The sequence below is a fragment of the Ahaetulla prasina genome, chromosome 12 (genome assembly GCF_028640845.1).
Source record: "Ahaetulla prasina isolate Xishuangbanna chromosome 12, ASM2864084v1, whole genome shotgun sequence".
In the NCBI taxonomy this organism is placed as follows: Eukaryota; Metazoa; Chordata; class Lepidosauria; order Squamata; family Colubridae; genus Ahaetulla; species Ahaetulla prasina.
In genome coordinates this window covers 22,435,185-22,447,571 of record NC_080550.1, presented here as the reverse complement: position 1 = coordinate 22,447,571, position 12,387 = coordinate 22,435,185, and the positions used below count along the sequence as shown (strand labels likewise).

Here is a 12,387-nt window from a genome sequence, read left to right as displayed (position 1 = left end):
ACTAACCTACAGGTCATTTTTCTTACATGCCGATTTTCCTTACCAATGTGAGTTATCTGATGAAAGCAGGAAAATAAATGATCTGCAACTGTTCATTTGACTAAAAAGCCTGCTTAGTGCTACAGATAGTCCTTGACTTATGACCATAATTGGGACCAGAATTTCTGTGGCTAAGCAAAGCAGTTGTTAAGTGAATCACATCCAATTCTGCAACCTTTTTTGTCATGTTTATAAAGGGAATTACTGCAGTTGCTAAGCGAATTATGAGGTTGTTAAATACAGGTGGTCCTTGACTTACAACCACAATTGAGCCCAAAATTTAAGTTCCTAAGTGAGACATTTCTTAAGTATATTTCGCCCCATTTGATGACCTTTCATGGCACAGTTGTTAAGTGAATCACTTCAGTTGCTAAGTTAGCCATGCGGTTGTTAAGTGAATCTGGCTTCTCTATTGTCAGCATGTGCAAAGATCACAAATGGAAATCACATGACTCCGGGACACTGCAACCGTCATAAATATGAGTTAGCAAGCATCTGAATTTTGATCACGTGGTCATGGGGATGCTGCAATGGTTGTAAGTATGGAAAGTGGTCATAAATCATTTTTTCAGTCACTAAACAAAGTATTGTAAGTCAAGGACTAACTGTACCTGTGGTTTCCCCCATTAGTTTTTCTTGTCGGCAGCTGGCTGGAATGGTCACAACTGGTGACCACATACATGGCCCTTGGACAAGGCAATTGTTGTAAATATATATACTAGTTGCCAGGTGCCCAAATTTTGATCACGTGAATGAAGGGGTTTGCTGCCAAAGTCATAAATGTGAGGACCAGTTGTAAGTCATGTTTTTCAGTGCTGCCGTAACTTTGACCGAGTGCTAAGCAAATGGTTCTAAGTCAAGGACTACGTGTACAGAACACCGAATTCCACATTTGAATGTATTAAGGATATTATTCGGGGAGCAAGCAGATGACGCTAAACTGGCAGGAATAGCCAACACCCCAGAAGACAAGCTCAGGATCCAAAAAGTTCTTGATGCACTTGAACAATGGACTCTATCCAACAAAATGAAATTTAATGTGGAGAAAAGCAAGGTTTTATACCTAGGAAGGAAAAAACCAAGGGTACAAGTACAGGTTAGACGAAACCTGGCTCAAAAACAATAACTCTAAGAGAGACTTTGGAGTCCTAGCGGACGATCACTTAAACATGAGCCAGCACTGGGAGGAAGCAGCCAAATAAGCTAATACAATCGTTGGTTGTATAAACAAAGGCATAGAATCAAAATCATGCAAAGTATTAGCACCGCTTCATAAAGCCTTAATAAAGTCACATCTGGAATAGTGCACCCAATTTTGGTCACCACACTACAAAAAACGTTGCTGAGACTTTGGAAAAAGTGCAAAGAGCAACTAAGATGCTTAAAGGCCTGGAGACTAAAACATGTAAAGAACGATTTGGGTTTGGCTAAGTCTAGAGAAAAGAAGGACTAAGGGGGGACATGATAGCAGTCTTCCAGGATTTGAGAGGCCTCTACAAAGAAGAGGTCAATTTATTTGACCTCTTATATAAGGCGGCGGGACAAGAAACAATGGATGGAAACTAGTTAAGGAGAGGAGCAATCTGGAATTAAGGAGAAACTTCCTAACAGTGAGAGCAATTAACCAGTAGAACAGCTTTGCCTTCAGATGATGTAGATCACTGGAGGTTTTTAAGAAGAGACTGGACAGTCACTTGTCTGAAATGGTATGCCTGAGGAGGGGGTTGGACTAGAAGACCTCCAAGGTCCAGTTCTATTCTGATTCTGATTTTTTCAAGCAAAAGCAAAGTAGACATGAATTATCCCTAAAGAGTTTCAGGTGTTTTATTTACTGATATTCGGGAAAAGCCCTTCTATAACTGGAGAGAATAACTACTGAAAACTATTTTCAGGAAGGTTGGAAAACTTCCAGTGTGGTTAGCTAATTAGAAACATGATACAGATAATTCGAAATTGTAGGCAATTAATATCTTGAAACTGATTAAGAATTTAAGCTCCTGGATACCTTTGCATGAGCTTAAATGGACTCCAGAGGATGGTAGAGGATAGGAAGGCCTGGAGGAACGCTGTCCATGGGTTGCAATGGGTCGGACATGACTTCGCCACTAACAACAACAAATACCTTTGCAAAGTTCAGGACAAATTTATTTTCTCTGGTTTTGTCCTTCCCTCTCTTGAAATGTATTCTCCCCTGAAATACTTGAATGAGGTTTACTTATGCAATAAGTCTGTTTTTCCAAGAATTGTGGAACGTTACAGCCCTCACTGTCCACCAAGAACAGTTCATGGAACTATGCATGTGAATCAACATACGGTTTACTCAGCAGGTTATTATTAGAACTTGGGAACAAGCATGTGACATGTAGAAAAAGGTATCAACAAGAAACAAAATGTAACTAGAAAGAAAACAGAAACCCCAAACTAGAAATACCAGTGCTTCAAAATTAGATGGTAGCTGAATAACATTCACATGGGAATAAAATTACATTAAAGCAACCTTAAATTTGCTTAACCATTAATTCATGCTCCCTTCTCGGACACTCATCCCCAGTGCAAGTAGTCCTTGATTTACAACAGTTTATTTAGTGACCACTCAAAGTTACAATGGCACTGAAAAAAGTTGGCTCACACTCACAACCTTTGTAGCATCCCCTGCATCACGTGATCAAAATTCAGATGCTTGGGAACTGACTCCTACTTAGGACCGTTGCGTTGTCCCAAGGTCATGTGATCACCTTGTTGGGCAATCTTCCGACAAGCAAAATGAAAAGGGAAGCCAGATTTACTGAACCATCGTGTTACTAATTTATCAACTGCGGTGATTCACATAACAACCGTGGCATGAAAGGTCATAAAACGGGGCAAAGCTCACTTAACAAATGTCTCTTCACAGAAATGTTGGGCTCAGTTGCGGTCGTAAGTCGAGGACTACCTGTATTATTTTTTCTCCCCTTTAAAGTCTAAGCAATTAGAAAAGGGACACCAAGAGTTGTTCATCAGAGTAAAAAAAAACAACACAACTTTGTTCCATAAAAAGGGATGAACAAAGGAAAATCAATGGGAAAGCCAACTCCTGGTTTTTTTCCCTTGAGAAGCCCCCACCTGAATGCCCAGCCAGATTCGCACTATGCCACAGTTCCCTCTCCACCATCGCACCCACCCATGCCCCCTCGCCTTCACCCATGTTGTAACACAAACACGGGTGACTCCTGAACCACTTGTCATGGACTTCCAACTTCCAGCTGGCTTCTCCACTGATTTCGTTGGAAGCTGGCAGGACATCACACAAGGGGCGCGGTCATGTCAGGTTCTCACTTAATGACAATGTCAGGTTCTCAGGATTGTTGTCGTTAAGCCATGCTGTTACATGATGACTGCTTTGCTCAGTCACAAATTTGGGTCTCAGTTGCCAGGGCAACCAGGTTAAAAAGATAAAAGGAGTCCCCTACAGATTTTACTCCTCTAGTCGGTGCAAACTTGTGGGGGGGGGCAGTGCTCATCTCCATTTCAAGGCCATTGAGCCAGCGCTGTCCAAAGACATTTCCGTTGTCATTTGACCAGCATCACATCAATATAGTATTGTTATCTTCCCACCAAGGTGGTTAAGGAACGCATGTAGAGCTTCTAAGACAGGGGTCCCCAAAATTGGCTGCTTTAAGACTTGTGGACTTCAACTGATGCTGGCTGGAGAATTCTGGGAGTTGAAGTCCACAAGTCTTAAAGCAGCCAAGTTTGAAGACCTCTGTTCTAAGACGTTTCTCATCCCCTTAAAGAGCCCTCTTTGCTACAGGGGTACATGAACAGAAAGGGAGAAAACAGTGTACTCAGAATGAGGAACTAGACAATCTATAGCACCACTGTGGACCTCCCACTCTAATGAGGATGCTGTCTGGCATTTTTCTTCCCCCAAATCCAGCCTCCTTTTCATATGAAATCCACATCTTCTTCCAATGAATCCACTTCATCCTGTTTCTCTTTTTGGGTAGTTCTATTAATGGTAGTTCTATTAATGGTAGTCCAGAATGCGGCTGCGCGGGTGATAGAGGGAGCCCCTCATGGCTCCCATGTGACACCACTCCTGCGCAGACTGCACTGGCTGCCTGTGGCCTTTCGGGTGCACTTCAAGGTTTTGGTAACCATCTTCAAAGTGCTCCATGGCTTAGGGCCGGGCTACTTATGGGACCGTCTTACTGCCACCGATTGCCTCCCACCGACTCGTGCGCTCTCACAGGGAGGGACTCCTTAGGGTGCCATCCACCAGGCAGTGCCGACTGGCGACACCCAGGGGAAGGGCCTTCTCTGTGGGGGCTCCCACCCTCTGGAATGAACTTCCCCCAGGACTCCGCCAACTTCCTGACCTTCGAATCTTCTGCCGCGAGCTTAAAACACATCTATTTATCTGTGCAGGACTGGACTAGAATTTTAATTTTAAATTTAATTTTAATGGGGTTTTTACCATTTTAATTGTAATTTTAAATGTTGGCTTATTTAAATAAGTTTTTAAATTTAGTGTTTTATCTTGTATTATATTTGTATTTTTATCGGGCTGTAAACCGCCCTGAGTCCTTCGGGAGATAGGGCGGTATAAAAATTTGATTAAATAAAATAAAATAAATAATAAAATAAATAGTTCTCTTATTTTTTTTTCCTCTCAACGTTCGGTTGGTTGGAGAAATAAAACATAATGTTCTTAATGAAGCATTTAATTTAAATAAAAATAAAATGACTTTAAAAAAACAAAGGTTTGTTTTTCAGGGCTTACTCAAGCTTTGGACAAAACTCCAGGCCATGAAGTCTTATGTTCCAGACTTGTACCCAGAACATATTTGCATATACCAATCCCTTGTCTGGGCACTCAAATACCAAAAATACTAAAAAAATTTAGAGAGAAGAAACTAAATACTGTCCCACAAATCAGTGTAAAACTTATGTATTTGGAGTCTTACAGAAGCCAGTTACTTTATAAAAAAAATAATCTTATAACAGAATGCTTAGTTACTGAATTATAGTCCTATCTTGAACATCTGCCTATCACATGATGCATATAATCTTATTTTCAGCATTTTCAGTCTCAGATTAAATGCCAAAGCATTTTTTTTCCCACGAAGACAAAGCAATAAGGAATAAAGAGCTGAAAAGGCATCCATATATTCTTTTCCTTTTCATGAATTCAGCAGCTCACAATTTAAATATATAGTTCCTTTTATACCTAGTTTAAGGGAGAAAACAACCCTTTCTGTAAAACATTATATTTGGGGGGGGGAGAAACACCCTTAATTTTTCCTGTTCATCTATGTACAATAAAGCCTACAAGTGAAATAAAAAAGGTGATTTCTATTTAGGGTCATAGTCTGAAAATCACAAATTTCTACAAGTGATAGGAATTTCCCCATATGGTGCAGATGCTTTTATAAATCCATTATTTCTCTTGGAAATATTGGAGCCTGGATGTAGACTGTAAGAGAAGTTAAAGAGTTTAGTGGAATTAAAAGCAGCCTTTAAAAAGTTTAATGGAGTTAAAAGCAGCCTTTAATATATATTGATATATTATATTGATATATTGATCATCGTGTTGTAAATGTTGTACCTTGATGAACGTATCTTTTCTTTTATGTACACTGAGAGCATATGCACCAAGACAAATTCCTTGTGTGTCCAATCACACTTGGCCAATAAAATTCTATTCTATTCTATTCTAAACATGACACCAGAAGTTACACTGACACCCAGATACCATAGAAAGACTCATGTTTCTCATTGATTTAGAGTCTTGCATCAATATAATGATTAGCAGACTTACAGACGTAGTTTCAAAGATAAACAGATCTTCATTGCATTTTATTTTCTGCTTTTGCCGTTAAGCACAAAAGCAAAACCAGCATTTTAAAAGACCAGGGTCAAAATTCAGAATAGAGCTGGAAGGGACCTTGGAGGTTTTCTAGTCCAGCCCTGAACCTGTTTTTAATGCTAGGATTAGTCCTGACTGCAGGTGTTGTTTGCCAATCAAGAAAGCATCTCATTTTCCTCTCTAAAGAATCCATTTCTGGATCTGGAAAGGTAGAAGGTACTTCCCAAGAAGAAGAAAAATCACTTGTAAAACCTGCAAGGTGTTTGGGACAGGTAAGTAACCCTGGCTGGTTCCCCCTTCCCACCATCACCCCATCGCTCACAGCCCAGTTGTATACAGACAACCTGGGTCAGGGGTCTCTAACCTGGGCTACTTTAAGACTTGTGGACTTCAACTCCCAGAGTTCCTCAGCCAGCAAAACTCTTAAAGCTTAAAGTTGCTAAGGTTGGAGACCCCTGACCTGGGTTGCTTCTTGGCTTCTGTTCCCTCCACCCAAAAAACTGTTCAAGCCATAAACCACCAAGGGACACCCATTCTGGAAGAAGTTTACACTGAACCAAATTTAAAAACCCATGCACATATTAACTGCTTTTCCACTGGCTTTCCTTTTGAAAAGGATGGGGAAACCCCCCCCCTCCAAGTTCAACTCCCATCAACTTAGATCAGGGGTCTCCAACCTTGGCAACTTTAAGCCTGGAGGACTTCAACTCCCAGAATTCCCCAGCTGGGGAATTCTGGGAGTAGAAGTCCTCCAGGCTTAAAGTTGCCAAGGTTGGAGACCCCTGACTTAGATAACAACCACCGCTCCCAGAAGCCCATCTATCCTTCCAATTACTCCACAACCCCAAATCAGGCAAAATCGGCCCCAACGAGTAAAAGTAGGCAAGGAGAAGAAAACAAGAGAGACAAACCCAGATACCTTCACGCCCAGCCTACGTCTTAGGCAAGCCACGGTGGCTGTCGCGGCCGCAAAGAGCTCCGAAACTTGCAGAGTTTGCAAGTCCCGCGACTTCCCCCCAACCCCATTCGCCGCGTGCAGCTATTTTTGCCCCGCGACACAACGGCGGTCCAAATTTTTTTCCCCCATACACGCGCGTGGGTTTGCCCTGACCCTCTTTTTTTTTGGAGGGGGGGGAGTGTTTTCTTTCTCACGTCGGGAGCCCCACCTCCCCCTTTGCAAAGCAACCCAATTAGGTAACCGCAGTCACAGAGTTGGGAGGGACCTTGGGAGGTCATCTAGTCCAACCCCCCACCCCGCTCAGGCAGGGAGACCTGTACTAATTAGGGAGCCCCCCCTTCCTCTTTGCAAAGCAACCCAATTAGGTAACCTTAGTCAGAGTTGGGAGGGTTCTTGGGAGGTCATCTAGTCCAACCCCCGCTCTGCTCAGGCAGGGAGACCTGTAGTAACTAGGGAACCGAACCGCCGAGCGATCTTTCGGATCGACCGGCGTCTTCAGTCACCTAATGAGGGGCCGACACGCGTTATTCGCCATCCCCACGACCTGCAAACCCGCCTCCGCTGACCCGCGGGCTTGCAAAAAAAAAAAAAAAAGGACCCCCCCCCAATTGAGATGAGAAGGTCTCCTGGAGCCACTTCGGGGACTCCCCGCCACCTCCCGCCCCTTACCCAGCACGATGGGGGGTCCGGGGGGGCCAGCCCTGCCCCGGGGCGGTCCCGGAGCCACGGCAGGCGGCTGGGAGCAAAGCAGGAGCAGCGTTAGGAAGGCCAGCGGGGCGGCCGGGAAGAGCCGCCAAGCGGGCGGCGGTCGCTTCATCGCTTTCGGACTTGCCCCGCCGGCGAGCGCAGCGCTAACGGAAGAGAAACGGCGGAGCTCCGCCCGCACCGCCCTCCGAAGCCGAAATAAGGCGGAGCGCGCCGAAAGAAAAAAAAAAAGGAGAGAGAGAGAGGCTCCAGCCAATCCGCTGCCACCCGGCTTCCTCGGAACCAATGAGAAGCAAAAAGGGGCGTTCCGGAGGGGGGGGAGAAAACCCGCCTCTCGTCGCGCGCCTCTTTTTTGGAAGCCGTTCAAGATTGGCGAGTTGAGAGCAGGTACATCGATGGAAAGCCTCCCCCGCCCCTCTGGGTCCCTTTGCCTTCTGTGTTACCGCCGAGGCACAATCGATCGCCGATCGAGTCGATGCGCGTTTGACGTCTGCAGGGAGTTGGGATTTCCTATTTTTGTTTTGTTCTTCTAGGCGTCCTTAGTGGAATTTTTTTTTTTAGTCCGGCGTTAGTTTAATTCAGTATTGGCTAGGGAATTCTGGGAGTTGAAAGTCCACCCTTCTTAAAAGTAACCAAGATTGAAAAATGCACAAAGGTCCTTTTTTTTTTTTTTAAACCGTTTTGCATGCCTTGTTTTCAGGCTGTCACGTGCTGGTTTGTTAACCTGTTGTGTCCTGATTTGGTGCTTTTTTTCCCTCCCTCTCTCTATAAAGCCCGAAGAATTCAAAGATGCTCAGGATTGTGACCTTCCTTGCGAGCGAAAGGATAGAGCTCTGAACTTTTTCAGATGCTTTCTCCCAGAGTTTAAAAAGCATGAAAAGCTTCAATCGCAACAATACACGAGCACACAATAGATTTAAGCTTAATGTGAACCGCTCCAATCTTCATTGCAGAAAATATGACTTCAGAAACAAGAGTTGTTAATGCCTGGAATGCACTACCAGACTCTGGTCTCTTCCCAAAATCCCCAAAGCTTTAACCAAAAACACTACTACTGACCTCACCCCATTCCTGAGGTCTGTAAGGATAACTCTACACCATAAAAGCACCAACGTTCCCTTTCATTATATCAAATTAATATAATTGTTTATATGATGTATTGTTGTTTTATGTTGATGTTTGTGTATACTGTTGTGACAAAATAAATAAAAAAAATATGTGCCTATTGTTCCTGTCCTAATGTTCCCTTTGATTGTATCCAATTCGTATAGTTATTTCATGCTTATGCTTATATATATGCTTATATCATATAGTTTAAATCACTAGAGATGTGCTATGTTCCTTCTTGCTTCAAACGCTCTACCATCATCCCAGTGCCGAAGAAGCCCACCATCAAGGAACTAAATGACTACAGACCAGTTGCTCTAACATCTGTAGTCATGAAAACCTTTGAAAGGCTAGTGCTTTCCTACCTGAAAACCATCACGAATCCGCTTTTAGACCCCTTGCAATTTGCATACCGAGCAAATAGATCAACAGATGATGCTGTTAATATGGCTCTGCACTACATCCTACAACATCTTGAGTCTCCAAAGACCTATGCAAGGGTCCTTTTTGTAGACTTTAGTTCAGCATTCAATACCATCATTCCAGACATTCTTCTAACTAAGCTAAACCAGCTACAGGTACCGGAACAGACTTGTAAGTGGATCACAAGCTTCCTAACAAACAGGAAGCAGCAGGTGAAGCTAAGCAAGATCACATCAAATACCTGTACAATTAGCACAGGGGGCCCCCAAGGCTGTGTGCTCTCCCCACTTCTCTTCTCTCTGTATACCAATGACTGCATCTCCAATGATCCATTTGTTAAGCTACTGAAGTTTGCAGATGACACAACAGTGATTGGTCTCATTCGAGACAATGACGAATCCGCATATAGACGAGAGGTCGAACGACTAGCCTTGTGGTGCAACCAAAACAATCTGGAACTGAACACACTCAAAACCGTAGAAATGGTGGTAGATTTTAGGAAAAACCCTTCCATACTTCCACCTCTCACAATACTTGACAACACAGTATCAACAGTAGAAACCTTCAAATTTCTGGGTTCTATCATATCGCAAGATCTCAAATGGACAGCTAACATCAAAACATCATTAAAAAAGGACAACAAAGAATGTTCTTTCTGCGCCAACTCAGTAAGCTCAAACTGCCCAAGGAGCTGCTGATCCAGTTCTACAGAGGAATTATTGAGTCTGTCATTTGCACCTCTATAACTGTCTGGTTCGGTTCTGCAACCCAACAAGAAAACACAGACTTCAGAGGATAATTAGAACTGCAGAAAAAATAATTGCTACCAACTTGCCTTCCATTGAGGACCTGTATACTGCACGAATCAAGAAGAGAGCCGTGAAAATATTTGCAGATCCCTCGCATCCTGGACATAAACTGTTTCAACTCCTACCCTCAAAACGACGCTATAGAGCACTGCACACCAGAACAACTAGACACAAAAACAGTTTTTTCCCGAAGGCCATCACTCTGCTAAACAAATAATTCCCTCAACACTGTCAGACTATTTACTGAATCTGCACTACTATTAATCGTTTCATAGTTCCCATCACCAATCTCTTTCCACTTATGACTGTATGACTATAACTTGTTGCTGGCAATCCTTATGATTTATATTGATATATTGATCATCAATTGTGTTGTAAATGTTGTACCTTGATGAACGTATCTTTTCTTTTATGTACACTGAGAGCATATGCACCAAGACAAATTCCTTGTGTGTCCAATCACACTTGGCCAATAAAATTCTATTCTATTCTATTCTATTTATTTCTTGTTTATGCTTATATAAACTAATGTTCCCTTTGATTGGATCCAATTCGTATAGTTATTTCATGCTTATGCTTATATATATGCTTATATATCATATAGTTTATTTCTTGTTTATGCTTATATATACTGTTGTGACAAATAAATAAACAATGGAATGGAATGGAATGGAATGGAATGGAATAGAATAGAATAGAATAGAATAGTTTGTTGTGACTTTGAATGTACAATAATCAGCATACATTAAAATGGAATTTTGTTGCATATAGCTCTCAAAGGGTCACCACCTCCAATATACATTACATAACCATGAGAAAATAAATAAATACAGAATTATGTATATTATATGAGATAGAGAAACACCACAGTCCAGTTCAGATTTATACATGTACATGGCAAGAAAAACGAGTTGATCCGATGGATGGCCTAGGGAACGAAGTTGTTAGAGAATTGAGTAGTCCTTCTAGAAATACTCAAAACCTCCTCCCAGAGGGGAGCAACAGAAACAGACTGTAAAGCGGGTGTGTGGGGTCTCTAACAGCGGAGGGAAAAGTTTTTGTAGCACTTTTCAACACCTTTTGTTGTCTGATGTAATCATTTTCTACAAAATCGTAGCTGCAAATGAGCTTAGTGGTCAGCCAGCCCAAACCTCCTGCTTAATTCAGGCTCAGCTAGAGTTTTACTGCAGGGAAGAGTCAGAGAAATCAGCTACCCAAAATTAAATCTGCACCGCATGACTTGCTTTAAAGTTAGCCAAATCCTTTCAGGATTATCTAAGAGATAAAGAAGAATCAGCTATTGTAGGACTTTTCCCCCAATGATCTGCAAAGCAAAACAGCTCAGCTAAAATTCAGAATGGCTGTACCAATAATTAGAACCACTTGAAAACGGGGAGCTAATATTTAAGATCTCCAGATTCCTTCATCAAACTGGTCTCAAATTGGATCGTTTCTTTTTTGTGAAGTGTGAGGAGATTGGTACTCACCCCAGCTTTCTATGCTATAATCCATCTTTTAATCTGGACTAGTACTCAATTGAAAGTATCTGAATCCAGCGTGCATTTTTTTAATAAGTAAATAAATAAAGTTCTATACAGGTAGTCCTCAATTTATGGCTACATGTGGGACCAAAATTTCCATTGCTAAGCAAGAGGGTTGCTAAGTGAGTTGCACCTGATTTTACAGGCATTTTTCATAGTTGTTAAGTGAATCACATAATAGTTAAACCAATTCCGCTTCCCCTATAACAAGCACGCTGGGCTGAAAATCGACAAGCTCATGTTTGAGACCCAGTTTCTGCCGTGGGACAGTGTGAGCTCCTGGCACATGCTCCACTTCTTGCCAACTCAGCAGTTTGAAAGCAGGCAACTGCGAATAGATAAATAGGTACCATTTCGATGGGCAATTTAATGGGGACCTTAAAAGAGTTCTCCAACTGAGTCCTATGAGCAACAGTGCTATGACTTTTCAATCCTTTCAACCCAGAAGCACTTCAGATATAGTAGTAGTACTTCCCCTATTGACTTTGCTTTTGGAACAGGGCTGGGACAGTCACAAATGGCGATCACAAGACCCAGAGGATGCTGGTACAGTCGTATACACATACTGGTTGCCTAGAGCCAGGATTTTGATCACGTAGGTAAAGGCAAAGGTTCCCCTCGCACATATGTGATAGTCGTTCCCAACTCTAGGGGGCAGTGCTCACCTCTATTTCAAAGCCGAAGACTCAGCGCTGTCCGAAGACGTCTCCGTGGTCATGTGGCCGGCATGACTCAATGCCAAAGGCGCAGGGAACACTGTTACCTTCCCACCAAAGGTGGTCCCTATTTTTCTACTTGCACTTTTCACGTGCTTTCGAACTGCTAGGTTGGCAGAAGTTCATCACATAGGATGCCATAATAGTTATAAGTGTGAAAATTGATCATATGTCACTTTTTTCAGTGGCAGTGTAATTTTTAACAGTCATTAAATAAATGATTTTAAGCCACCTGTATATG

The 12,387-nt window shown here is 42.4% G+C and overlaps 1 protein-coding gene across 1 annotated transcript in view; it reads right to left on the bottom strand.

Moving 5' to 3' along the window:
• PLA2G15 (phospholipase A2 group XV) overlaps positions 1-7,744 on the bottom strand; it is a 28,221-nt gene extending 20,477 nt beyond the window's left edge. Inside the window, exon 1 of the mRNA XM_058155026.1 lies at positions 7,515-7,744. Coding sequence (XP_058011009.1) covers positions 7,515-7,662 — 148 coding nt within the window. The 5' untranslated portion in view covers positions 7,663-7,744. The remainder of the gene's footprint in view (positions 1-7,514) is intronic.
• Positions 7,745-12,387: the final 4,643 nt, after the last annotated feature.